The 27,326-nt window shown below is 40.6% G+C and overlaps 1 protein-coding gene across 2 annotated transcripts; it reads right to left on the bottom strand.

The window, feature by feature from the left end:
* Positions 1 to 43: 43 nt before the first annotated feature.
* LARP1B (La ribonucleoprotein 1B) lies at positions 44 to 21,731 on the bottom strand. Of its 2 annotated transcripts, none has more exons than XM_072119393.1 (19): positions 21,082 to 21,731; positions 18,844 to 18,896; positions 18,416 to 18,475; positions 17,695 to 17,809; positions 16,640 to 16,762; positions 15,409 to 15,522; positions 15,189 to 15,333; positions 14,802 to 14,946; positions 14,089 to 14,263; positions 12,196 to 12,368; positions 7,821 to 8,174; positions 7,453 to 7,579; positions 6,534 to 6,670; positions 6,068 to 6,174; positions 5,628 to 5,788; positions 4,220 to 4,364; positions 3,312 to 3,421; positions 2,512 to 2,639; positions 44 to 1,092 (listed from the first exon to the last, which is right to left on the bottom strand). In XM_072119393.1, the coding sequence occupies exons 1-19, from the start codon at positions 21,344 to 21,346 to the stop codon at positions 934 to 936; spliced, it is 2,796 nt and encodes a 931-aa protein (XP_071975494.1). In that variant the 5' UTR covers positions 21,347 to 21,731; the 3' UTR covers positions 44 to 933. The 2 variants fall into 2 exon arrangements, with proteins under 2 accessions (XP_071975494.1, XP_071975495.1); XM_072119394.1 differs by having other exon boundaries at positions 5,628 to 5,785.
* Between the last annotated feature and the right edge of the window lie 5,595 nt (positions 21,732 to 27,326).

Below are 27,326 nucleotides of genomic sequence, written 5' to 3'. Positions count from 1 at the left end.
AACTTTTTAAAAATTATATACATTATAAGATTTTTGATTAAAAAAAAAAAAAAAACACGCAAAGTAACTTCAATTCGGAATTGCATATGCAATATAGATAAGCCCATGGTTACTGAAACACGCTGCACATTAACTATAATAAGCAGAGAAAAATTATTGTCTTTGTACAAATTATTTGATGGCACATCAATGTCATAAAATGTTCTGATAGAATTAAATAAGTTTTTACATTATTCCAAGAATATACGCTGAAACTGCATCATCCCAATGTTTTGCACTACTGATTAAATCTATAAAATTTGATTTTCCCCATTGTTTCCAAATGTAACCAAAATGGGTAAAATGTAAAAATCGAATACCTTAGCATTACCATAGGCAACAACAGCACCAATATGGCTTCTTTTAAAGGAAATCTACCACCAGTATGAAGGAATGTAAACCAAACACACTGACATACTGGTGTTCAAAAGTTTTTGTTTTTTTTTTGATTATGCAATTGGACCTGCGGGGCTCCAGTCTGCATTGACATATATGAAGCCTGGAGCATAATTTTTAAAATCCTTTATTTCTTAAACACAAGGGGATAAGAAGATAAATGAGCAGATCCTGCCAGAAGGGGCACACTCCAATCCTTCATCCTGGTGGTAGATGTCCTTTAAAGATGCTTATTAGAAACAGAAGGCATCCTGTTCCTTGCATATGCACATAGTCTAGAAACCACAATCTTCTCATTTCACAAAAACACTTTCTTACATTGCAAGCAAAAACAAAACACACCTAAAATTTCTATACTTACCCTGGCCATGCAGACCAAGTATTCACACAGCTCAGAAGCACCTTGATACTGCTGGATTATCTATTGGCTTGAATCTAGACTATGGAGTCCATTTCTCCCAATGGATGTTCTCAGAGTCTCAGGCCTTACCCTAGCTATTAAGGATGTACACGGTTGTGAAAATCTGTAGAACCCTGAGAATTGACGGTAGACGAGTGTTTTGTGGCATTGCCTGAGCGGCGTCTACGGCGGCCTGCCTCTTCATTTGCAGAATTTGATGGGCGTCTGTGTCGTCCAGAGTCTTCCGCTATTGGTGGCTGAAATGGTACAAAACCAATTAAAAACAGATGTGCGTTTCACAATTTCCATCACATGTCTTTTTTTGCAGCTTTACGGTTTGTTAAAAGTGGGTATCCAATAGTAGCAATAAATTAGGCACGGGCTTTTAAAAAATAAACGTGTACCTCCTCCGTCTGAGCCGTGTCCCTGTTTTGTTTTTTGTTTTTTTTACAGGGGCACGGAAGCTGCACTTGGGGGGGGGGGGGGGGGCTTTCAGCCGGGCGGCCACTCCCATTCGTCCCCATCTCTCAGCATTGTACGTGCTTGAATACTGCGACGGATGAGGGTGGTCGCCAATAAGCTCCCAGCGCGCAGCTTCAGTGCCCCCGATTATGCTTAGTAGGTTGCTTTTGTGCGCCAAATACAATTATTAACCTTTCATCATGTGATCAATTAACAGGCTACAACTACTGTGACTTTACATGTTGGCTGCTGGTATATGGAGAAGGCTAACGGGCTGCGGTGGCGAGCGGTTGCTTATGAGGACCTGAGGCTGTCTCGTGTTCTCATACAGTACAATGTGCGATCTGCACATAGTAAAGGGGTTTTCTCACTAACCAAAGGTAGGCCCTATCCACTGTAGTATGGCGGTGTATCACAGAATCAGACAACAGAGTTAAAGTTTCCTGAGGTATCTGAAGAGTAGAAAAATTCACATCACCCCCCCCCCCCCCAAAAGAAAATGGCACAAATTCAGTGAAGCCGGTGGAAAAAAAGGCATTTCCACAATTCTCCTGTTGACTCTTTTAGGTTTTAATAATTTAATATTTTTTATGGTAAATATCTTTTTTTAAATTTACCATGTTTCAGACTCCCTAGGGTACTTTAATGCTAGGTTGTCCAATTGACCCTACCGTATACCAAATCACAAATTATAACAGATCTGCTAAAACAAGACTGCCTCGGGTCTTACAAAGACATGACATAACAGGGAGAGGCAATCAAAATAAAGATGGCAAAACTGACGCACCAGCAGCAAATATACATATACATACACATTACATTACATTAGACAGCTTGATAAATCTGCCCTAAAAGCAAGAATTTCTTAGTTGCCCATGGCAACCAATTACATCCCAGCTTTTATGTTACCTGTGCTCGTGAATATTTTAAAGTGTAAGAACACACCCACACCCACACACACACCTTTAAGACAAATTGAAGCAATTCTGGAGTGTCCCGTGTCTCCATATCCTATCAAGTTGGACTAAGAATCCTACATGTGTACCTCCTATTAGTTAAAAAGTGTGTGGTACCTCCATTATCTAGAACCTTATGAGCAATTCTTTTAAACTTTTATACATTTCGTCTATATGAAGTAAACAATCTGAACATCTTATGAAAGGACCCTTAATAAGTCGATCCTTCTTTTCCTGGCTTTGTATTCAGTTACTTACATCAACTCTGAAGTCTTCCAGTCTCTTGAACTTGCTCAGATGTTTCTGTAGTGTTGGGTTAACTGACAAGTTTTTGATTTGAGCGTATTTGAGGAAAGCCCAAAACTTTTCTAATCCATACAGTTGGCCTATCAAAATGGAGAGAAAATAAAACATTAAAACACAAAAACACATTACAGTAGACATGTGGTATCTTACTTCCATTTTATGGAGTGTAGATTTAGTGATGAAACTGCAGGTCACATTTCAGATTGCATCAAAGTATAAACCCAAAAGAGGCGGGGAAAAAAAAAACCTTGTTCTAATAAAATATGGATATCTTTTGTTTAAAATTTTAAAAAATATTTCCATGCACTTCTGTAGATTGGTCTGCAATATTAAACTGTGCAAAGATTTACGACAACCTTAAATCTGCACAAAATACTACAGGATAATTGTGGGGCAAAAAGAAAATTGATACAAAAAGCAAAAAACAAGAAAAAGATTTTTTTTTGCAAAACATGCCACAGTGTTAGTCATGTTGGCAAAAGAATGTGTAATGTAACTGCTATAATAATTTATATAGCGCACACAGATTACGCAGCTCTGCACAAAGCATGACAAATTGGTCCTCTGATTGCATATGGATACATTGTGGGTGTAGTAAGATTTTACTTGATAAGTCAAGTACATTGTAGGTTTTGCTAAAACATGGTTAATGGTCACAATTTATTAAACCACATTTATACACGTACAAATAATAAAGGGCACCTCAAAAACATAGCAGACAGCTGGTATACAATAAAAATGTAGATTATTACCAGTTTCATAATCTCTCAAAGTCTCCTCTTGAAAATCTTTAAATAAATCTGGCCGAAATTTCTTCTCCAGTCCATAGCTATAAAATCTGAACAAGCACTCCAGCCCATATCTGTATGCAGGATACATTAGAACATCATATCAAGTGATGAAAAACGTGCAATGTTTCTATAGCAGCAGGGGGAAACAATGTAAAGCTTTAAAGCTCTAAGTCACCAACTAAATGACTAAGGCATATAAAAAGTATCAACCATGGTGGTCATAAAATGGAAACTTCATTTAAATCTATAGGCAAAGTAGTAGATGGGAAAAAAAAAAAACCGCATCAGAACCCAGAATACAAACTTTACTGTTGTGCTTATAGAGGTGGCAGCAGGAAGCAGAAGTGACGTCCATTCACTCCCAACAGCACAGGATGGGGGGAGCTTTATTACAAATTCTTGCGCAGTGCCTGGGGGCATAGAGGAACATACCCTGCGTACTTTTGAAAAACCTGCCAACTTTGGACCTGGCATAGTTTTATTTGAAACCCAGCCAGCAAAAGTGGCCTAGTTTTGCCTGGCGGTCAGCATATTATCAATCTCCCCCTTGGTGTCTTCAGATGTACCGACTGGGAAGAATATGTCCTTAAGTTATTTAGGCGGCAAACAGTGCAAATTAAAAACCTCAAATCTCCCCCACCCCCAAAAAAATAAAAATGTTTGGCAATAAAAATTTATATAATCTACAATAATCCAATTAAGAATTTTTTACTCAGAGAACAAAAAAAAAAAAAAAACACACACACACCATCCTACTATGATGACAGAAAATAAAAGTTATGACTTTTGGAAAGGGAGGAGGGATGCATAATATAAATGGTTTGGTTTATCTTCCATGGGAGGAGTCCGAGAAGCACTGTAGCGCTCACCTGTAGCCTTCCTTGGCTTCTTCTACAGCAAGATGTCTAAATTCCTCATACATTTTTCTGTTGAAGTGATCTCGGAGGAAGAAAGACCAGAAACGGAACAGTGTATTCATCTCCGGGGACTGACCAATACCCAGCTTTTTCCTTTCTGATGATATAAATGAATACAGTTGAATATTTTATAGTCTCATTGACGGGACTTAGCTGGTGTATGGACACTTATCTATGGGGGGGGGGGTGGAAAGGATGCAAAAAAAACATCTTTAAAAAGCAGCCAAAAATTCTAAATTCTAAAGAGTCCCTATTACATATGAAAATCTAAATTATGAATGGATTTTCAAAGGACATCTTCACATGTAAACATGTGCAACAACTGGGTTGTTGGTCTCATCAGGAAAACCTCTGTTTTCAGTTGATCATCCATGTCATCACTGCACTCAATACCCTTTTGCTATACCTTCATTTGTGCACTAGGGGGAGACAGAGCTCTGGTATTAAAGAGTTGCAAGATGTAAAAAGGACTATTCCTGAAAAGGACGCTTCACTGAATGTAACATTTGCACAACTAATTGGACACTTTTTATGCTGGACAAATGATAACATCACTAAAAATTATTTGCTTGTTTATCAGGTTGTTTTCAGGTCTACACATGCAGTTTAGGGGAAACAAACACCTGTTCAGAAAAATAGAATTTCCCATTTACTACCACTCCCACCTTTTTTTCCCCCAAATCTGGGGGCCACAGAGGATATAGATTATAATAATATCAGGTAATACTGTGCCATAAATCACAAACCAAAGCCTTCCATTTGAAGTAGATGTTAGACAAGATGTGAAGAGTATTCTCCTAGTCTTCAAAGGTATATGTTAAATGACCCTTATGTAATCTGATAAAGATGGTGGAATACATACATCCATCCATATCACAAGGTTTAAAACATCCATGGACATTAGTCCACCTAAACTTTAGGTGCCATTATAACAATTTCTAGCCATTATGTGACTTGCATTCTTTTTCAGCAGGTTTTACTTTGCAGCTGGTGAGTAAAGACCATTTGCAATCATGTATCCCATACACATCACAAGTAGATAATAAAAGTTTCTGTTAGCCACCTTCTTTCATGGGGTCAATTAGGGAAATCCTGGGAAATAGAGTCAAAAATAAAGCAAAGGGATTTATAGAAAATAAGTTCTACAAACAATTTTGTGCACGTTTGTTTCTCTTCCTCTACTTTCTATAGGCTTGAGCACATTATTTACACCAATTACTAATATTTCCCCCATTGAACTAAACTTTTTCCGAAAATGCCGTCTCACTTAACTTTCGGTTAAGCATGGGAACTCCACTGTCATTTTGCTGTAATAAAACTCTTATGAATAAAAAAATCTTCTAAAAATCAGACTACTTACCATTTAAGCACCTTCGCCGATACTTATGGTAGACTTGCTGAGTAAACCCATTTTCTTTCAGGAGCTCATGAGAAGGATGTTGAAACTTTGGAAGAGAATGAGGGGTACACCCATAGCTTCCTACATGCAGAACCCCATCCGAGGGAGAAGCATTGGAACTGCTGTAAAAATAGTTTGCATCATATTTAAATTATCAGACAAAGGCTCCTCAGCACTCCCCTCTTCAAAGAAAGTTGAGTGGCCACGCACCAGCTGATGGTGCGGCACCCACCGGCTCAGTGTGCTCACTGTGATCATGCGCCATAGACCCCTATGGGGGCCCAGGATTTGGACACAAATTGTGCGGCCAGGTCATGGTCCCCATTACGGTCATGTGCATGAGGCCTCAATCAGAGCGTCCACACCACTAACTATATATAATCTGGCAAGTCAGCCTTTACCTTACAGAAGAAGTTCTTGGTCTGTGTTCCCTGGAATCCATGACCCAACCAACATGAGACTCAACAGGTGGGTTTGAACTGTGTCGGGTCTTCCTCTTTCTTGGAGTCTACGAAAACAAACGAGATGCTAGATTACATGACATAGCAAGACAAAGATTATGATAATAATAAAATAGAGGGTCTACTCCACAGGAGAAGCACAGTAAACAAAGGACTTGCTATACAGGGGGATGGGGCTAAAGCTATATACATTATCCTATGCATCACTACATTGTGATATATTATATATTTTATAATTTATATTTAGTTGATTGTTTTGTGTATGGATTTTTTCCTCTCAGAGCTGAATTTAGGTGTTAGTAAACCATAAAAGCCACTTCATCTGTTATATGCAATACAACTTTGTAATGATGGATGAATAACAAAAGGGAAGTGTTGCAAGTGATGAGCAAAAATACTTTCTCACCTGGACGTCCATAGATTTGGCTTCTTTCACAACAGGGTAAAACCGGGGGGTTTTGGTGGGATCTTGCAGGCGTGGTGTACGTGGTGTCTTGGGTGTTCTAGTGGGATGGGACACTGGCGATTCTGGGATAGTTGTAGCTATGAAAGTATAGTGCAATTCTTTGATCTTAAAGTACACAAGCAAGGCTGTTTTCATTATTATCAAATAGAATTTCTTAAAATTTCACATGTTCCATCATTTTTCCTGAAAATTTTCAAGATTAACCGCATCTCTATACAATACTGGCACACAGTCATTTCACCATTTAAAGATGCTTGAGGACTAGTGACTTTGTTGAAACGTCTAAGAATAAAAGGTAACTGAACACACAGGCAAATGGATATAGCTTTTACACAACACTAATTCAGCAGCAGCAACCAGCTGGTTACTGGAGCAGTGTCGAGCAGCAAACAATAGTAAATATTTTCTGTGTCTCTACAAGCTGTAAATACAATTTTTTAAATATTTTTCTCCTTCAGCTTCATAGGAGTGAACATAGCTCCTCCTCCAGCTATGAGATCATTTCTCAGGAGGGAGGGGCTGTGCTGTGTTCAGTGAAAAGATCTTCTACACCAGAGTGCTCAGAATGCAGCTACAATTCTAGTAAATGCATTTTTCATAGTCCTGCTTCTACTAGCACAAACAGGTCTGGTAACACAGAGTTGCTAAATAACAATGTCTGCAGCTTTGTATTGTTATGACAATTAATGACAATTGCTACACCATAAAACGTTGCTTTTTTTTGTAATCGCATATTTTCCTTTGCATCTTTTAGTCCGGTAAATACAGAGTGTGCATGTATGTATGAATACAAATAAGGATGCATGTGACATGTAAATATATCTACACAAAAGATAACTAACAAAACAGACTATAATACCTCCAGAAAATACTGGTATATTCGGTGGGGACTGTCCTCCTTCTGGATCCGTCACTGCTTCTGGTACAAGACTGTCAAATTCTTCTTTACTGATAAAATTGATTTTCCTGAAATTTTCTAGTTCTTGCTGAAAGTTTAAAAAAAAATAAAAAATAATGAGATGTTCTAGAAGTTGCTGCATTAAAAACTTCTTTATATTGTGGAATGGGGGAGGAACTAATCAGCTTATAACCAGTAGCTTCCCAAGCAGAAGTTTGCACAAAGCGGTGCCAAACAGCTCGGATCTGTTATTTAGTTGCTAGGAAGGAAAATGGCAGCTAAGCCACCACACAGATCTGAGAAGAACTTGTGTTTGCCAAGCTTAATACCTTTGTAATAAGATCTCTTAGATCATCTTCCGTCCATAGGTCCTGCTCATAGTAGTAGAGGCCATCATTTATAACCTTAGCTAGCTCTGCAGTCATTTTAGCTCTAGACACATGATTTCCAGTGCGATCTCCACCCGGATGTTTTTTGAGATGAGGAGGAGTCTGTGTTACAATGAGGATTTTGTTTACATCTTGATCATCAATTTCATAATCGGATTCGTCATCGGACCAATCAGTGAAGTTGTTTTTACGACCCTGAAGAGGCGCCATCTCCTCATCAAACATGAAGTCAAGCTCTTCTTGGACAATTTCCTCAGTTGATTGGGGTTTGGATGGTACTTCAGCATGTTCCACCTGTATTCAAAAGTAGACGGGACAACTTCTATAAGATATGGTTAGAACCAGACATAAGAAACAGGAAAGATTTTGAAAATATTTTTAACAATATAAATGTAAAGGAGATAGAATACAGTTATTCATCAAGTGTTAAGGTAATAGCAAAAATAAATGCATATGCACAGCACATTAAGCAACTCTTGAGTCACTATAGGTGCATTCAAATGAAATCTCAATGCACACCTGATATATTGCTTCAACGTGAGGATTCTTTATTTAAAGGAAACCTACCACTTAGAATGGTAGGTGTAAGCTGTAAGTACCGACCACCAGCTCAGGGTGAGCTGGTGCCGGTACTTACTTTCATTAGTGTTATAAACCACGGTATCGCGGTTTTAACACTTTTTAAACTTTAGAGCAGAAGGGGCTTCAGCGCTGCGCGCGACCGTGCGCGCGCAACATCTCCGCTATTTCCTATGTAGGCGCGCGCACGATCGTGCGCACGCAGCGCCGAAGCGCCTTCTGCTCTAAAGTTTAAAAAGTGTTACAACCGCGATACCGCGGTTTATAACACTAACGAAAGTAAGTACCGGCACCAGCTCACCCTGAGCTGGTGCTCGGTACTTACAGCTTACCCCTACCATTCTAAATGGTAGGTTTCCTTTAACAGGCAATGTCAATAAGTTAAAGTTTCTGTCCTGGTACGGCCGCTGTGAAGTGGAAAAGTGAAGTAAAATGGTGCAATGGTGGTAGCAGCACATCTGTACTGCAGTAGGGCAGCGCCATCCTACCACACTACTGACTTAGATGTTTTCTCTGTTATATTTTTGGAAAATTTATAATAGTGTACAAAGTAAAAAAAAAAAAAAATTCCTTGGACACTTGTCACACTAATGAATTTAATCATGCGGGGTATACGGTATATGCATTGTCACATCTAACAGGTTTTTTTGGAAGGTTAAATTTGTTTGTGTAAGGAGTTTGGATTTGTACTTTTTAGTATTTCATGGCTTTAGGGAGTATAAACTTTGTAAAGAGTATAAACTGTTGAGGATTGTGTTATACATAAATTTTTTTTTTTGATTTATCCTTTTTACATAGCTTCAGGTACGAATGTACATTTTCTTGCCATTTTTCAATAATTTGTGTTGGACAAAGTTGCATGAAAGTGAAGAACAGTCAGCGGTTTATCAAGAAAAATGGAATTTTCAGGTGGTCCACTTTTAAAAAAAGGAGTAGGTTTAATGGGTGCACTTACTTTTCAATGTATGCAACATTTTGTAGGCTGTGATTCATGTGATTAAATGAAGTCATATTCAAGCAGACATAAGATCAACCACACCACATAGCTTAACACATGTTCCACTTTAACATAAAAGAGGTATAATACATTTTTCAACAATTTTTAAAAATATAACTTTAACTGCTGAGTGGAATCTTGACAATGTGACAGGTGTCCCCTTTCAAAAAAACATGATTATATGGGGTTTAGTAGAACTCTTGAAATAGTGGTTTTATTTTTTTTAAATCGTTCTGGCACAAAACGTCTGTAAATCCCTGGCACCAAAACAATGTAAAGGTAATTTGTCAGCACCATTTTTACAATTAACCTTAGACAGGGGCGGACTGGCCATTAGACCCACCGGGAGAAATCCCGGTGGGCCGACTCGTTTGGCCGGTGGGCCGGTCTGACACTGGTGGGGCCGAGGAAGAAAAGAAAAAAAAAACATGAACTCACCCTGAAGACCGTAGGAAGTGGAGGCCGGGCGCAGCGCTGCAGGGACTTCCCCCTGCTGTGCTTGTGTTCACTGATGCCTGTGTCACGTGACACGCATCGTAACTTCCCCCGCGCGGGCCGGCATCTCTTCCAGCTAGATTTGAAGGCCCCGAGCACTGTTGTGAGCTGACAACTAGATACAGTCAGCTCACAGAAACCACACAGACCCCCCCCCCCCCTCTTCCCTGGATCGCAAGAAGAAGCCTTCTCTAAGTGCCTGTATACATGGGACCGTATGGCTGGTGGGTATGTTACATGGGACCGTATGGCTGGTGGGTATGTTACATGGGACCGTATGGCTGGTGGGTATGTTACATGGGACCGTATGGCTGGTGGGTATGTTACATGGGACCGTATGGCTGGTGGGTATGTTACATGGGACCGTATGGCTGGTGGGTATGTTACATGGGACCGTATGGCTGGTGGGTATGTTACATGGGACCGTATGGCTGGTGGGTATGTTACATGGGACCGTATGGCTGGTGGGTATGTTACATGGGACCGTATGGCTGGTGGGTATGTTACATGGGACCGTATGGCTGGTGGGTATGTTACATGGGACCGTATGGCTGGTGGGTATGTTACATGGGACCGTATGGCTGGTGGGTATGTTACATGGGACCGTATGGCTGGTGGGTATGTTACATGGGACCGTATGGCTGGTGGGTATGTTACATGGGACCGTATGGCTGGTGGGTATGTTGCATGGGACCGTATGGCTGGTGGGTATGTTGCATGGGACTGTATGGCTGCGGTGGATGTTACATGGGACTGCGTGGCTGGTGCAGGCTGAAGTATATGTTACATGGGTTACTGGGGGCAAGGCGGCTGTATGTAGCTGTGTTACTAGGGATGAGGCGGCTGTATGTAGCTGTGTTACTGGGGATGAGGCGGCTGTATGTAGCTGTGTTACTGGGGATGAGGCGGCTGTATGTAGCTGTGTTACTGGGGATGAGGTGTCTGTATGTAGCTGTGTTACTGGGGGCGAGGCAGCTGTATGTAGCGGTGTTGTATAGTAGTTTATAGTTTAGAATAGTTATATTCCTGTACATAGGGGACAGTATTATAGTAGTTATATTCCTGTACATAGGGGACAGTATTATAGTAGTTATATTCCTGTACATAGGGGACAGTATTATAGTAGTTATATTCCTGTACATAGGGGACAGTATTATAGTAGTTATATTCCTGTACATAGGGGACAGTATTATAGTAGTTATATTCCTGTACATAGGGGACAGTATTATAGTAGTTATATTCCTGTACATAGGGGACAGTATTATAGTAGTTATATTCCTGTACATAGGGGACAGTATTATAGTAGTTATATTCCTGTACATAGGGGACAGTATTATAGTAGTTATATTCCTGTACATAGGGGACAGTATTATAGTAGTTATATTCTTGTACATAGGGCGCAGTATTATAGTAGTTATATTCTTGTACATAGGGCGCAGTATTATAGTAGTTATATTCTTGTACATAGGGCGCAGTATTATAGTAGTTATATTCTTGTACATAGGGGACGGTAATATAGTAGTTATATTCTTGTACATAGGGGAGCAGTATTATAGTAGTTATATTCTTGTACATAGGGGACGGTAATATAGTAGTTACATACATCAGAGAAGGTATTTTAGTATTAAGTTGTATTAAGCGTTATTCCTGTATAAGGGAGGCATATATATGAGTTTCTTTCTCTGCTGTACAAGTTGATTTAGACCTTCTATAAACAGTTTGTATGCAGTTTAGTAACTCCACCCACATCACATGGCCACGCCTACTTGTTTTGATCCCACCCACAGAATGGGGCCACTTTAACAGTTTTTTCCAGGGCCACTTTAAATTCCCAGTCCGCCCCTGACCTTAGAGATCTTGGCCTCTATAGCACCTACATCTATGCTTCAAAGGCCTCAAAGGCCTAGAACTTCACCATACTGTGTAAATGTACAAACATTAACACAAAGATAATTGGGAATCATTAAGCGCTAGAAAATGATGAAAATAAGGGAAATTAAGGCTGCAATCCACTTACTACTCAAAACAAGATCCCAATCTTATATAATCCTAATCATATTGTTAGAATATGCCACTATTTTATGATGATAGAAGTATGGACTTAATCCAAATAATTATAATTGCACTTAATACTTCTTCATTCAAAGATCAGACTTCTAATGAACATAAATGATATATCCATATCCTATGGATATGGGAAACCACATCAATGATGCTGTGACCAATACATGTTGTGTAGCATACCTTTGGCTTTACCGAAGATGCTTTATTTCTTCTCTTCACCTCAATCCATGGCTCAGAATCCAACTCTGGTAAACTTGCAGATAAACCTTTTGACATAGTTTGTAAATTGCTTGGCTCATTTCTTGCATTCTGAAATAAAGGACTTCCCTTCCTTGGAGAATTAGGAGCAGATCCTAAAAGCAATTAGAAAGCATCTTACAATATAATATAATATATCTTAAAATATAATCTATATATATATATATATACAGTATATACATAAATCAGTGATACCTTATCTTAAAGGGGATGGCCACTTTTCCATAAATCCGTTCCAATAGACAGGTTTCTGCATGTATATTTACCTTTGCCTCCTCAGAGCTTCAGCCTTTCCCTGTTCTCACCATGCTGCTCTTTGTATTTCTAACCAACTTCCTGCTTCCCACCCCTTCAGTCTGTCTGTAACGGCAGCCTCCAGTGTATCTTTTTTCTTTCAGTCCATCTCACTGACATACACATGGGGAGGGGAGGAGGGCAGCAGGAGAAGTCATTATCTCCTGCTGCAGGTCCCTCCTATGTATCAGTGTATAGACATATAAAAAAACATCCTACAGAGTGAACAGAGACTGCACACGGAAATAAAGAAAGCATCAGGGATGCCGATTCAATTGGTGAACATTAAGGGAATATTATTGAGGCACTAAAAGCACATGGGCAATTTATGTAAAAGACGCAAAAATAATCTTAATATATTGCAGCAATATAAACCTAAAGGTATATAGCAAGGGGGCACATATCAGGTGTCCTCATTTACATTAGTACATTGCCTAGAATAGAACTATGCCTCACTTCCCCCAGTATCTTTCTGGGAGGGAGAGTCCTCAACCAGAAATGTACACAGCATCATATAACAGGCAAGAGTCTTGATAGAATTCCCTCCAGAAAGACAAAGGCGTATATGGTCAATAAAGTTTATATACAAGTGATAGAATTATAGGTCATCCCAGCCAGATACGCAGAACATTACTCAATACATTCTGGAGGCCCCGGATGAGAAGACACGCAAAACTATCAGTTAGAGCACTGTATGTGGATCATGTTCTGTCTAAAAAGACACCGGAGGTCCAGACAGGTCTGATGGCTTCAGAACCCTAGTACCACGACCTCCCATTAGTTGGACAACAGCGTTGATAAGGTTTTGTTTCATTGAGGCTAAGAAATGGGGACTTTCAGACGTTCCGCATTGCAGGAGTTGTGAGGACAACTCCATCTCCCCTCCTGTGTTTCCTGGGACCCATGTGTTCAAAGATTGTCTATGAAAAACAAAAACTAATTGACCTTGCGTCAAGATCACCTCAATTCTGAACAGATGAACAGATGAGAATAAATATAGGCAAACAAGAAGTGTTATGGTTTACAATTATGCATAAACTAGCAGGACTGAAAATCTGCAGCTTTTCAGCCAAGTCATTTTTATTTTTAATTTGTCCACAGCATTAATTGGCAAGCAATGTATTTAATACCTGCACCAGTCAGTTTCTGTTTTTGAAATATAAAGATGTATATATATCACACACAGTAGCATGTGGATACATCCACATTACAGAAATCTTAAAAAAAAAAAAATCATGGCAAGAATGCTGCACTTCCACACCGCGTGCTCTGCACTGTGTGTTCAACATCAACAGTTCAGACAAATATAAAAGTGTTTTTTCTCCTAAACACACATTCCGGTTAAAAAAGTAAGCTCTACTTAAAATGCTGTAAAAGAAGCCAAAGTATTATTATCCTGCATGTATGCCTTTGAGTAATACTCCAGATCAGTGCTACCCATCTGCTCTATTTACACAGAAGGTTTTATTTTCTTCATAACCTACAAGCAGAACAGCATAACTAAATGACTATAGTACGTACCAGTGTGATACACCTGCAGTTTCCCAGGTATAAATTCGGGACAGTTTATTAATCTAGAAAAATCGATTTGTTTAAGTTCTTGAGCTGGAGCAGCAGGAATTGGCCATTTTTCTGGATCCACTTTTCTCCTTATTTTCTGTTCCACTACTTCTATTTCTGTGCTGTTCTTTAAAGCCTGAAACAAATGAGTTTTGCCAAGTATTCAGCATTTTTACAAGAAACCGGTCATACCATTTTTTGTATATGTGGAAAACGAACTATCCTTGAAAACCAAGTTGCCAAATAATCTGGCCTTAGTTGTTGGATATGCTCCCATGTGCGCCCATGTGTGACCTCTTAATAGGGGACAATTGTTTTAAGGGTTCATTCACAAACAAGTTTACGGTGGGCCCATTTTACAGAACGAACACAGCTCCAGGGATGGGAGTCCAAGCATCATAATTTAATATGCCCCAATGAGTCCTTGCCTCCCTGTGGGATATCCACGCTGTACTGCAAAAATAAATTACAATCACTGTTTAAATACATTGCATCAATTATAAACATGATGCCAGGACTCGTGCTCCATGAGCAGCGTTTGGCCTGTGAAATATAGTCCGTTTTTCATAAACAGAAAACCTTTGTACTCTTTGGCACTAGAAGGCATATTTTAGAAATACAACAAAAATAAAAAGAAAAGGCTTTTATGTTCACAAACGTGAAGCAGACAATACCTCACAAATAAGACTCATGTCTGTAGTCAAAGACTGTACTCGATGGAAACCTGCAATCAGAGAAAGTGGCAAAAATCCCTGTGAATCCATCTTCCTTCTCAGAAAGAAGTCTCTTTCCAGGTTCTCCAAACTGAAGTAGTACTCACTGAAATATAAACATGGATTCTAATATTAAAGCTCGTCAATTATCCAGCCTAATACTATAATGATGCATCTACAGGAGAATGGATGGGTGCAAGAACCAGCACCCCCCTTAGATATATGTGGATATAAATGCTGAGGTGGGAGAGGACATGTGCATAGTGCAAATCATCTGACCAGGAGGGGTGTTGGGTGTCAAAAGTTTTTAGACCAGAGAATCACATATTACACTAAAATTATACTTACATCTGACGTTTAAGATATTCCTTAAGCAGCTTTTCATCCACATGATATAACTGCGCCCCAGATCCATCATCGTAATAGTACATCATACTGGTGATATTGTCAGGAAGCTCAGTACCTGTGTTGAGGTCGCGAATGCCAGAGCGACCTTTAAAGGAAAAGCTGAATGTACAAATCTGATATGAAAGAGTGAATACAAGCAGAATAGGCGACTGAGCATTACCCCTTCCTCGCCCTCTTCCACGGAATCGCCCTCTAAAGCGCTCTCTCATACCACTAGATTCACTTTTGGTGCTTAGGACATCATCCTGGTCACTTTTTCTATCTCTTTGCCAACCTGTAATATAACAGATTAGTAAAGCTAAAGTAGATGCAAAAATAAAGAGGATCTTTTTAGTGTGTACACGGATGAAAATATATATCCATTCACAAGTAACACATTATACTGGCATCAAATGCACATGCCACAAATATAAATATTATATAAGTATTTAAAATTAACTGAAATCTACCATCAATCAAGCATGATAACCCAGGGACACTTACTCATAGACCCAGGCACTGTGACTGTGGTGATCTTCTTATATTCGTAATCCATGGCCCCCCCTCTTCTAAAATCAACTTTAAATATTGTGATAAGTCAAAAAGGGTCCCGTAGGGCGTTAGTCACTTCATGCTATGGCTTAATAGTTTGCTACTCTGCCTCACCCTCTTCCTGCTCCCTCAGCACTCCCCTGCCCCCTTCACTGTCTGATGCTACCCTGAGATTACAGCATGAAGAAGGGAGGGGGTGCCAGGGAGCAGGGGGAAGGTCGAGAACAGCCTGTGAAGCTATAGCACAGTGGGAAGCTGGTAACACCGCCCCTGATCCCTTCTGGCTCATTAGCATAATTGTGAAAATAGATTTTAGAGGGAATGAGGCCATGGATACCAAATATTGGAAGATTACCACAAGCACAGTGCCTGGATCTATATGCAAGTATCCCTGCTTTATTGTTGATTGATTTTGATGGTAGGTTTTCTTCAATGTATGTCCAATCATGCAAATCTGTGGCAAAACCAAGTGTAAGCACAGATTTGGTGATATATAGCGGACACTACCTGTGGCTTTACACTTGTATGTATTTTGATAATTTTTGAGGCAAATATGGCAATAAAACCACTCAGAATGCCAACACATGATGGCACAAAACTGCAAAGTATAAAAGCAACCTGGCACTCTGCTTCAAGATAAAGTACACAACAGATTATGTAGTGCATTACTGGCACACTGGAGGTCTGTGCACACAATCTGCAAAGGCGCTCATAAGGTGCTGAGCTTTTCTGCTTGGCTATTGACATAATCTAGGGAAATCCTCTGAGACTATGCATGTGTTACATACATATAACTCACATCAGATTTGAACAGACTAGCTGAGGAACGACATATAGAAAATATACATTACTTTGCTTACCGTGGATGATATGTCCCCGTTTCGCCTTTTTAGTGGTTTCAGGTTGGTTCTGTGACTCCAAATGAGTGTCCTGGTTTTCAGCATTGTCATCCAGGCACAAAGGCACCCATTTTTGTTTTACAACTGAAGAGAAAGTAGAAAAGAAATTAAGACAACCTTAAAACTTCCAATCTTAGCCCCATTTCTGCATACAAGATAGAGTAATAATAGTCTCCCTTTACTTCACGTGGATATTCTAGGATGTCAAATGTCAAGATATATGATTAGGATAATCAAGGAAAATTAAGATAAAACATTTAGTAACCTAACAAATAATTTCATGTACACCATATATTCTCTGAGTGTCTTTGCCCAGAATTTCATGCTTTTTTCATGTTCACTGTCACAGCGTTGGAAATGAAAGGGAACCCTTCACCAGCATTTAGTGCTAAACGGCACCTTCTAGTAGGGTACGAAATATCCTTTATAGCATTTCCTCTTTTATATTAAAATTGCCCATTGACCTACATCAGGTATGTGCTGTAGCTATAGAACCAGAGAGATACAAGCACTAAAAGGGATAGTCTGGAATTTGATCTTTATCTGCATTTCACATTCATAACTATGGGGAACAGTTATCATAAAGTCCTCGCTCAGGTACACCCCACACTGAACCACTCCCCCACCGGCCACACCCCATTGGCAGTGAGGGTCGTGTAAAGGAGGAAATAATTGTAATTACTGACGATTGTCTTTAATTGCCAAGATAACTAGAATTTTCAATTTCACATATGTGAAGTCAAGTGAAAGGGCCTGAGCTTCAGTTATTGTGAACCAAAATCAGGAGTGGTACAACACACAGAACAAGTGCAAGTCTTTTCTTTACACCTTACCTCTGTAGAGTAACTGACAAGACTTGCTGTGTGTCTGACCAAACTTAATTTTGGCTCACAATAACGGAGAGATCTTACAGAGACGTGAACTGGGCTAAATACTGGTATAGGATTTTTGAGGCGAAAAAAAATGTAAAAAAATTAAAAATTGTGTTAAATTAGTCTAACATTCATAACCCTTACCTTTTTTCTTAGACGCAGCAGTTTGATCATCCACATCACAATTCTCCATGCTTTCAATATTATCAATGCTCTTCACCTTTTCAGCAGATATGTTTTGCCGGTTGTGTGGTTGAGACTAGAATTGTAAAATATTTAAAATCATAAAAAGTCAAATTTTGTCATAGGCTCCTATCATATGAGTATATACCAAGCCTGGCCCAGGGACCCAAGTGTAGCATACATTCAGCTGGAGGGGTAAGCACTCCCCCTCCTCCATAGGGATGCCTGCTGTAGAATGCTAGCTACAGGTTCATACAGTTACCATATACAGGCAGTCCCCGGGTTACATACAAGATAGGGACTGTAGGTTTGTTCTTAAGTTGAATTTGTATGTAAGTCGAAACTGTATATTTTATCATTGTAGTTCCCGACAATTTTTTTTTTTTTGGCCCAGTGACAATTGGAGTTTCAAATTTTTTTGCTGTAATAGGACCAAGAATTATCAATAAAGCTTCATTGCAGACAATTTTAATCTGATTATTGCAAACTGGGACTATTTTAAAGCATCCAGAGAGCTTCACCAGAGGTCACAGTGGGCAGAGGGGTCCGTCTGTAACTATGGGTTGTCTGTAAGTCGGGTGTCCTTAAGTAGGGGACCGCCTGTACAGTCATGTTAAAGGGGCCTTAAAATTATAATGTTTCAAAAGACAATAAATGTTGAACTTTAGAATTTAATGCTCACTCTGTGGCCGGCAGTTTCACTTGGTGTTGGCCAGTTTGTGATATCGCTGAAGTCACTGGCCTACAGGGAAAAAGAAAGTATGTTTAGAAGTGGTGAAAGAGGGACTAATAAATAAGGCAGAAGCAAAAAAAAAAAAAAACTTCAAATTGTAGCTGATGTATTGCATATAATAGTGCTGGCAGTGTGACGGGCACACCCACATTATTAGATGTATTTGAAGCATCTATATAGGGCTCTTGCACATGGGTTTATGCACAAGTCCATTTGAACAAAGAAAAGTTCAGGCAACACACTAGTATTGTATATGAAAGAACTGAAACAGATTTATTCACCATATGTTATACTCATGCTTTTCAAATATGTTTTATATTTTCTTTAAAAAGTAGTTCTCCACCCAGACTCCACTTTATGTTCAAAAATAAATTTACCTTCTTAGAAGTAGATTTTCCAGCTCGTACAATTTTTGCTGAACATTGCAAACCTTAAAAAAAAAACAAAAAAAAAAAACATGAAATAAATTATACAACTGATGCCAGGTAATAAAACAAAGTTTATTTATGGGGAAGGAAGGGAAACAATTTTTAGCTGAAAGAAGGGTGCCAGTTATTTAATATGGCTGTATGGGAACCTGTCATTAGCAATATTTGTGAAAGCGTGTTAACAGGTATCCTTTAAAGGGGTTTCCTCAAAATGGACCTTGAAGTTCCTTAAAAAGTAATGGGGAACAATCGTTCTGCACTATATTGCAATAGGACTTCTGGGACAGCTTACAGGATGGCTGTGCTTGTGATCCAATAGAAAGGAATGAAACTAGAAGTAGTTATTTAACATGATATTTGGTGTGAAATTGAACATTATAGAAAAAAAACTAAAAAAAAAAAAACATTGATATTATTTTACCAAATAATAATAAAAAAGTGATAACATTTTTGGCTGCTGAAATACAGACAGGTCAAAATTGATTTGTAAAGCGCTATGGAATTTGATGGAGATAAATAAAGATTATTATTATAATAAATGGATAACATTTAGCTGTCCTTAACAGGGACCCAATTTTCATTAAAGACAGGTTGCTGAAGCCCATCACACCTATAGTGGAAATCTGCATTTCTGCCTTTTCTAAGCATTTGCATTACAATATAGTTGTGTGTTATAACTTGCTTTGCATCCTGACAAAATCCTGAGGTAGTCACAGGGGTTGGGCTTTTGTTTAGATGCAGTTAAAAAAAATCATGTGACTTGTCTTTGTTACTCACTCCTCAGATCTTGGCCCCCACCTTTGTGCTCCTGTACCGCTCCTCACTCCGGCTACTACAGAGGTCACAGCCTGGTGAGCTGACATCAGTGGGGAGGGAGGAGCTGTACAGCAGCACAAAGATGGAGACAGTCTGCTGTACAGACAAATTAGATGTTTTTTGAAATGCAAACCAAAGCCCTACCCGTGACTACCTCAAGATTTTGTCAGGGTTCAAGTTAAATTATAACACACAATTATATTGTAATGCTAATGCTTATAAAAGGCAGAGAGGCATTTTTGCATTGCATCTGTGATGGGCTTTTATAACCTGTCTTTAGTGAAAATGAGGTCCCTGGTTAAAAAAAAAAAAAAAACACGTTACTTGTCTTCGCTACTCACTCCTCAGCTCTCAGCCCCCACCTTTGTGCTCCTGTACAGGTCTTCTCTCCCCCACTTATGTCAGCTCAGCACACTATGAGCTCTGTGAAGGAGCAGGAGGGAGAAGCTGGGTCTGTCCTTTTAACAGTAGAGAGTCTTTTGTATCACAAGCTGACACTAACAAATGTTTGCTTGGGAACAGTAGTGACTAAAGAAAACATTCCAACTGTGCCAGAATTGATAGAGGTGATAAAACATCCTCTTAAAGGCCACTTTAAAAAAAAGTCTGTATTTGATCAATGTTGTGCTTTAGTGTTTGAAAGTCAAAATCACAAGTATAAAGAACATCTGTATTTTACATGTGATAGGCGATTGCAGCAAGGGGCATTTGAATCCCAACGGTGCCTAGGCCCCGATCTGTCACCGTATAGTCTATATAAAATACCAGGATCGGTCTTTTAGGCACCTCAGAAACAGTGTTTCTGGTGGCAAACTGTTAAAGATCAATAGCAAATCTACCATAAAACGGCAATACTATAGTATTTCCGTATATGGTAGGAGCTATAAGACTCCCTAGAGCTAAAGTACCCAAGGGGGGTCTTCAAATGGACCAACTGTGTTATGGATAATAGTTCACAAATGTCCGAATTGCCAAAAGGCAATGCTCAAAAGGTCACACAGTGAAGGAAAATGGCAGATCGTCCTGAAAAAAAAAAAACACAAACACACAACTTACACTGCTCTGTAAAGCCAAGTACAACAAAGGTATTGGCTTCAGAAGATGGCAATATTAAGAAATTCTCCTACAAAAGATTTTCATATTTCATACTTACCCATGGAATAAATTAGAGGTATCAAAGCCGTAAAAATATGCTTTTTTTGGACTGTTTTCCGTCACAGAATATTAAATACAATAGAATAAAATTACATTTTACCCAACTTTTATTGGAGTGAAGATTAGAGGAGTAGCTGCTGCATTCCTACCGTTTCCAGGCATGTTCTTTACATCCTACAGGTTTTATATGCTTTTCGCAAGCAACAGATCTCTTACCTGCATGTTCACGTCCTAAAGTGATCTTCTTGGTCCAGGGATTCGTGGTTGGCGTCGGGGCCTCTTTGGGTTTGGTTTGGTCACTCGTACGACTTTCCAGAGGCGGCGCCGAGGATCTTTGCAGGTTGTTCTCTTTGTTGCCGTTTCGTTCCAGTTGTTTTTGGGGTCTGGAGGGCAGCAGGGTGGGATTGTGGCGGTCACCTCCCTCTCCTATGCGCTCACAGCTGGACTTTACCATTGGTTTCTTGTGGATTTCTGAGGCCATCCTGTGTACGGGGAGTATACGGAGCTAGAGAAATGCCTGCCAGGACCTAGAGCAATGACATTCATGCAGGGCTCCTATGCTGGGAATATTACAGCTCAGAAAACATATAGCAAGGAGCACAAGCCCAGTATACAGGTAAATAGGGGCCCGGCTGCAGCTGTTACAGGGAAGGCTCAAGAGCAAAGCACGGAGAAAACCTGCAGCAGCCGCCGCCAGCACAGTGTACACAGCCCGTGCACTCAGCTCACCCTCCCAGCACCCAGGCCCCAGGGTATCCGCAACTATAAAAACAGGGCGTTAAAGGAAACGCAGCTTTCACGGTCGCGTCCGAGGAGCAGGCAGCGCGTTCACGGCGGCGTTTATTTACTTCCACACTGAGCAGGCTCGCGCGCCCCGCCCATTGCTCGCGGGGAGGACTGGCAGTGCGCAGGCGCAGGGAGACGTGTAAGCTGAGCGGCTGTCAGTGCAGCTGTCAGATGACAGTGATGTGTGACCCGGCGGTCAGGGAGCCGCCACTCACCATAGCACCTACCTGTGGAAAGCGTCAGCCAAGGCTGACTGTGCATAATGCTATACCGCCTTCTACTGCTCTAACGTAATAAGGGCTCATTCAGACAAGTGTATTTCTACGTATGTTGTCCATGTGCGACTAATAGCGCACTGGCCCAGTATGCAGTTTTTCTTTTCTACTGGCCCACTCTCCTCCGTTCCTTGTGCATTTAAACAAAAAAAAAATACAGGTCACGGCCGTTTTTGTCACACCAAAGAGGCACTGAGGCCACATACACACTTTGCTTTTTTTGTTGTGTTTTTCACGCATTAGGAGAGATGTTCCTGTTCGGCACACAAATTTCTAATTGCGTTGCGCTAGGTTACATTTTCTGATGCATTTTAACACTTGCTTTTTGCTGGGAAGCAGTTTTCCTTAACTTTTTCATCAAAGTCCAAACTTTAAATGCAATTTAAAATGCAATGTGTGGAGAAAACGATGGCTTTCAGCTGATTAGGATTCTAAATCGTATTTGCAAACAGTTCTTTTGCTACGTCAAAAACGAAAAAATAAAACGCAACCCAACACCAGGTGTGAACGCGGCCTGGAAGGGGCCTGCCACACCAGGAGACATTGCCAGGACCTTTTTAGTCCATATGAGGAAAAGCATATGACATACAGGCAGGGGCATAACTTTAGGGGGTGCAGAGGTTGCGATCACACCCGGGCCCAAGAGGTTTAGGGGGACCTTTCCCATATGAGAAGACTATTACTATAAACCATACATAATAGTCAGGGCCTGGCACAGACTTTGCACTGGGGCCCAACAGCTTCTAGTTACACCACTGCATACAGAAGTAAAAATAAAAGAATATAAGCTGTGGAGAAAGTGGGGCATTTTCTTTTTTCCAATGAATCACATATAAGGCCTCTTGCCCACAAGCACTTTTCTAGTGCGTGTCCATTCCGATCCATCATCGGTCCACATCAGCTCTTTTTCTCGCAGTGTGTCAAAAGTAGAGCATGTCCTACTTTGATGCAAGTCAGAAAAAAAAACACCCAATGAGTGCTAAATAAAACTGACGGCAGAATTATCCTAATGCGGTCAGTTTTTCCTGCGTGAGAAAAAAACTATTTTTGCATTGCAAAGTACAGGCGGTCCCCTACTTAAGGACACCCAAATTACAGACAACCCATAGTTACAGACAGACCCCTCTGACCTCTGGTGATGCTTTCTGAACGCTTTACTATGGTCCCGGATTGCAATAATCAGCTGTAAGGTGTCTGTAATGAAGCTTTATTGATAATCCTTGGTCCCATTACAGCAAAAAATGTTTAAACTCCAATTGTCACTGGGGCCAAAATTTTTTTTTTCTGGATCTACAATTATAAAATATACAGTTTCGACTTACATACAAATTCAACTTAAGAACAAACCTCCGGACCCTATCTTGTACGTAACCCGAGGACTGCCTGTAATGTGAATTTTAACTCCTTAACGCTCTGCGCCGTAGCTCTACGGCGCAGAGGTATAAGGAGTGTATGAAGAGGGCTCACGGGCTGAGTCCTCTTCATACAAAGGTGGGGGTTTTTGCAAAATGCATAAAACCCCCACCGCTAATAACCGCGGTCGGTGCTTGCACCGATCGCGGCTATTAACCCCCTAAACGCCGCCTGCAAAGTCGCAGGCGGCGTTTAAAAGACGGCGGCGCGTGGGCGCCGCCATCTTTTTTTTGATCGCCACGCCCCCGAACGTCATCGGGGGGTGGCGATCAGTTGCCATGGTAGCCTCGTGTCTTCTCTTGACACGAGGCTATCTGGCAGCTGCATATTCGTTACAATGAGCCAGTGGCTCATTGTAATGAATGTGCTGCAAAAATGCCATATATTGCAATACAGAAGTATTGCAGTATATGGTAGCAGCGATCTGACCATCTAGGGTTAATGTACCCTAGATGGTCTAAAAGATAGTGAAAAAAAAAAGAAAAAAAAAAGTTTAAAAAATAAAAAAAATTAATAAAATATTAAAAGTTCAAATCACCCCCCTTTCCCTAGAACGGATATAAAACATAACAAACAGTAAAAATCACAGACATATTAGGTATCGCCGCGTCCCAAAATGCCCGATCTATCAAAATATAAAAACGGTTACGGCCGGCGGTGACCTCCGAGGCGGGAAATGGCGCCCAAATGTCCGAAATGCGACTTTTACACCTTTTTACATAACATAAAAAATGAAATAAAAAATGATCAAAATGTCGCACAGACCTCAAAACGGTAGCAATGAAAACGTCGCCTCATTTCGCAAAAAATGACCCCTCACACATTTCCGTGCGCCAAAGTATGAAAAAGTTATTAGCGTCAGAAGATGGCAAAAAAATTTTTTTCTTTTTTGTACACATTCGTTTAATTTTTGAAAATGTATTAAAACACAATAAAACCTGTATAAATTTGGTATCACCGCGATCGCACCGAACCAAAGAATAAAGTAGGCGTGTTATTTGGAGCGAAGAGTGAAAGTCGTAAAAACTGAGCCCACAAGAACGTGACGCACGTGCGGTTTTTTTTCAATTTTTCCACATTTGGAATTTTTTTTCAGCTTCGCAGTACACGGCATGTTAAAATAAATAACATTACGGGAAAGTAAAATTTGTTACGCACAAAATAAGCCCTCACACAGGTCTGTACACGGAAAAATGAAAAAGTTATGGATTTTTGAAGTTGGAGAGCGAGAAATGAGGCGAAAAACCCTGCGTCCTTAAGGGGTTAAAACAGTTTGTGGGCAAGAGGCTTAAGTCAATGTGCTGGATTTAAAAATTCTTTTTCTGCTATGGCATAGTTTACACATGCAAAGTGGATTAGGTTTACTGTAATGGCCCGCTGGATGGGGCAATACGAACTAAAGCCGCTCCTATCAGATCCCAGCCTAGAAGGTACACTGTGTGCAACTAAATCAACATATTCTTTCCAATGCCAATGTTTACAATTAAATGTAACACTATGTTTATCCTTCCTGACATCAAGGTCTGCCATTTATTGGTCAGCCCAGCATACCTTGCAAAGAACTCCTGCTAAAGTTTAGATAAGATCCTTGCCAGGGCCGCCACTAGGAATTTTAGGGCCTCTGATTGGAAGATTTTTGTAGCCCCCACCCCACCGGTGTCCATTCCAACATTGATAAATAGCATTATACACAATTAATTTTTTTACCTAAACCTTTTTGAGCCATAACAAGCTAGACATGACCCTACTGCTTGTGCCATTGAGTATATAGATAGCCCTTGCATGTGCCCACTCAGTATATAGATAGCCCCTGCATGTGTCCACTCAATATATAGATAGCCCCACCATTTCACAATCAGCCCCCCCAGTTCACAGCAGATGCCCCCCCTTTAATGAAATGTCCACTCCAGATGCCCTTTAATGCCCGGCCCGGGCGCATTACTAAGAGGTGGCGTTGTCGCCTGGCCGGGGAGAAGAAGCCGGAAGGTGAATACAGGTTTATTTTTTTTTCCCCTCATATCGGGCCCGGGAATAGGGGTTTAGTGGGTACTGTGAGCCTCTCAGGCCCCCCTTTTGATAGGAAAATGTCCGGGCCCTGGAACAGAATTCCACTAGACCCCTCTATGATGACAGCTCTGCTCCTTGCAAGGCTCTAGGTCAGTCTTGGTGATGGGAAGTCTTGGATCATTACAAAGAGTTGTCTCTTCTGGCTCCTGAACACCTCTCTATGTAATTACATAGGGAATCGTTTTCAGGCAGACTTATCAGTTCACTCTTAATCTGAATTTTTTGGGGGTTAAAAGGGGGTGTGGTCACAGCATAAGAGCTAAGTGAGCTGTTGGCTCTCAGGGAAGAGCCGACTCCTCTCATCCACTTGAACGATCCGGCTCTTTGTGCCGGATCGTTTAAGGATGACCCATCACTAGTCAATCTCTAGTTCCAGTCAGTAGTGCAAAGAAGCATTTAGCATCAGCCTGCAGCTGCTGTCTCCCTCTAGAAGACAATCCCTCCACAGAGATTGCACAAAATTGCGCCTCTCTGTGCCACTGCCTCGTGAAACCCTACGAGAAGGACCTTCTACTTCAGCATTTTAACCTTGCTCTGTTGCAAGTCTGTGGCATAAAGAGACTGCAATTTATATTTTCATCAACCCTGTCTCTATGTGTAATTCCAGGCTGCTGCCGCTACTGTCGCAGGCGTCCCCTTCACCATCTGCCCAGGGATCTCTAGGGCAAACCTTCTATGTTGCAGGCTTCCCACACTGGCCCTGACCAGCGTGGACGAGGCCTGTTCACCTAGATCAACCCTCGTAGACGTGACCCTGGCGTTAGGCTGTGTGTCTAGCCAGCCACTCAGGTACCGAGAAATCTAGCTGCCATCATACCTAAGGTCAGATCCTGTGGGTTGCATTAGCAACATTACAAAATAAGAAAAAGTTCTTGTAGAATTCCCATCTTAGTCATTCACAGCTGTGTTGAGAATAGCTGGGTGTCTGCCACCAACGGCGTAACTTGAAGCTGATGGGCCCCCGACTATAATGTATGGTTTATAGTACTAGTCTTCTCATATGGGAAAATGACACCTTGTGGGCCCCTGAGCCTCCTCGGCCCGGTTACAACTGCACCTTCTGCATCTCCTCAGACCACGTACACATTTGGCATTTGGAAACACATGTTGGATGCTTCTGTGATGAAACTTTGAGTTTACGTTGTTCTTACAATGTAATCGCAACAGCAGCCGCCTTTGAATTGTGTTTCAAAATGCCACGTATGAATGCGGCTGCCTTCTGACCTTGCACTTAAATTGTGTTTTGTTAATTGGAAAAGATGTTAGGTCTAAACACATCTGCATTTAATGAGGTACAACTCCCAAACCGCATTTCCAGCGGGAGCTATGGACACACAGGGAGCAAGCTCTGACCAGACGGATCACCGGTAGAGTGGATTGTTTTATCTGCTGCATACATAGACTTGCACAGGTCCAATTTCAGTTGTCCACTACCAGACAGTTGTCACGTTCATTACACACCCTTGTGAGGCTCTAGGTCAGGCAGAAGAAAATTTGGTGTCCCAACAACCATTAGAGCATGACTAAATTTTTAATTTTTAAATTTTGCCATATATTCAGACGCAACGCAAGCACCCAGGGAGCAGGCCATGACCCGATCGTATATGTTGTCATATGATGTATTTAGGGATGTGGGGACATTATTTTTACTTATTCTTTCAGTAGTGCCTTCTCCAATTGTAGTTCATACCGATCGTATATGTGTTTTAATGGAAATGCATGTGATCGGTAACTAGCTCCCGGTGTCTTGCACTTGAACAATGCAAGATTCAATACACCGAGTGTTGTTTACCAACTGCATGCGTTTCCAAGGCTTTTTTAACGTGTAAATTATAAAAGGAGGATTTCTTTTTAAGTTAAGGCCCAAGGTTTGGGTCCTGTGTAACATATTGCCAAATTGGCCAATCTGGCAAATTGACA

This window comes from Engystomops pustulosus, chromosome 1 (assembly GCF_040894005.1).
Source record: "Engystomops pustulosus chromosome 1, aEngPut4.maternal, whole genome shotgun sequence".
NCBI classification, from domain to species: domain Eukaryota; kingdom Metazoa; phylum Chordata; class Amphibia; order Anura; family Leptodactylidae; genus Engystomops; species Engystomops pustulosus.
The sequence above is the reverse complement of the archived record's forward strand: the minus strand, read 5'-3'. Positions and strand labels throughout refer to the sequence as shown.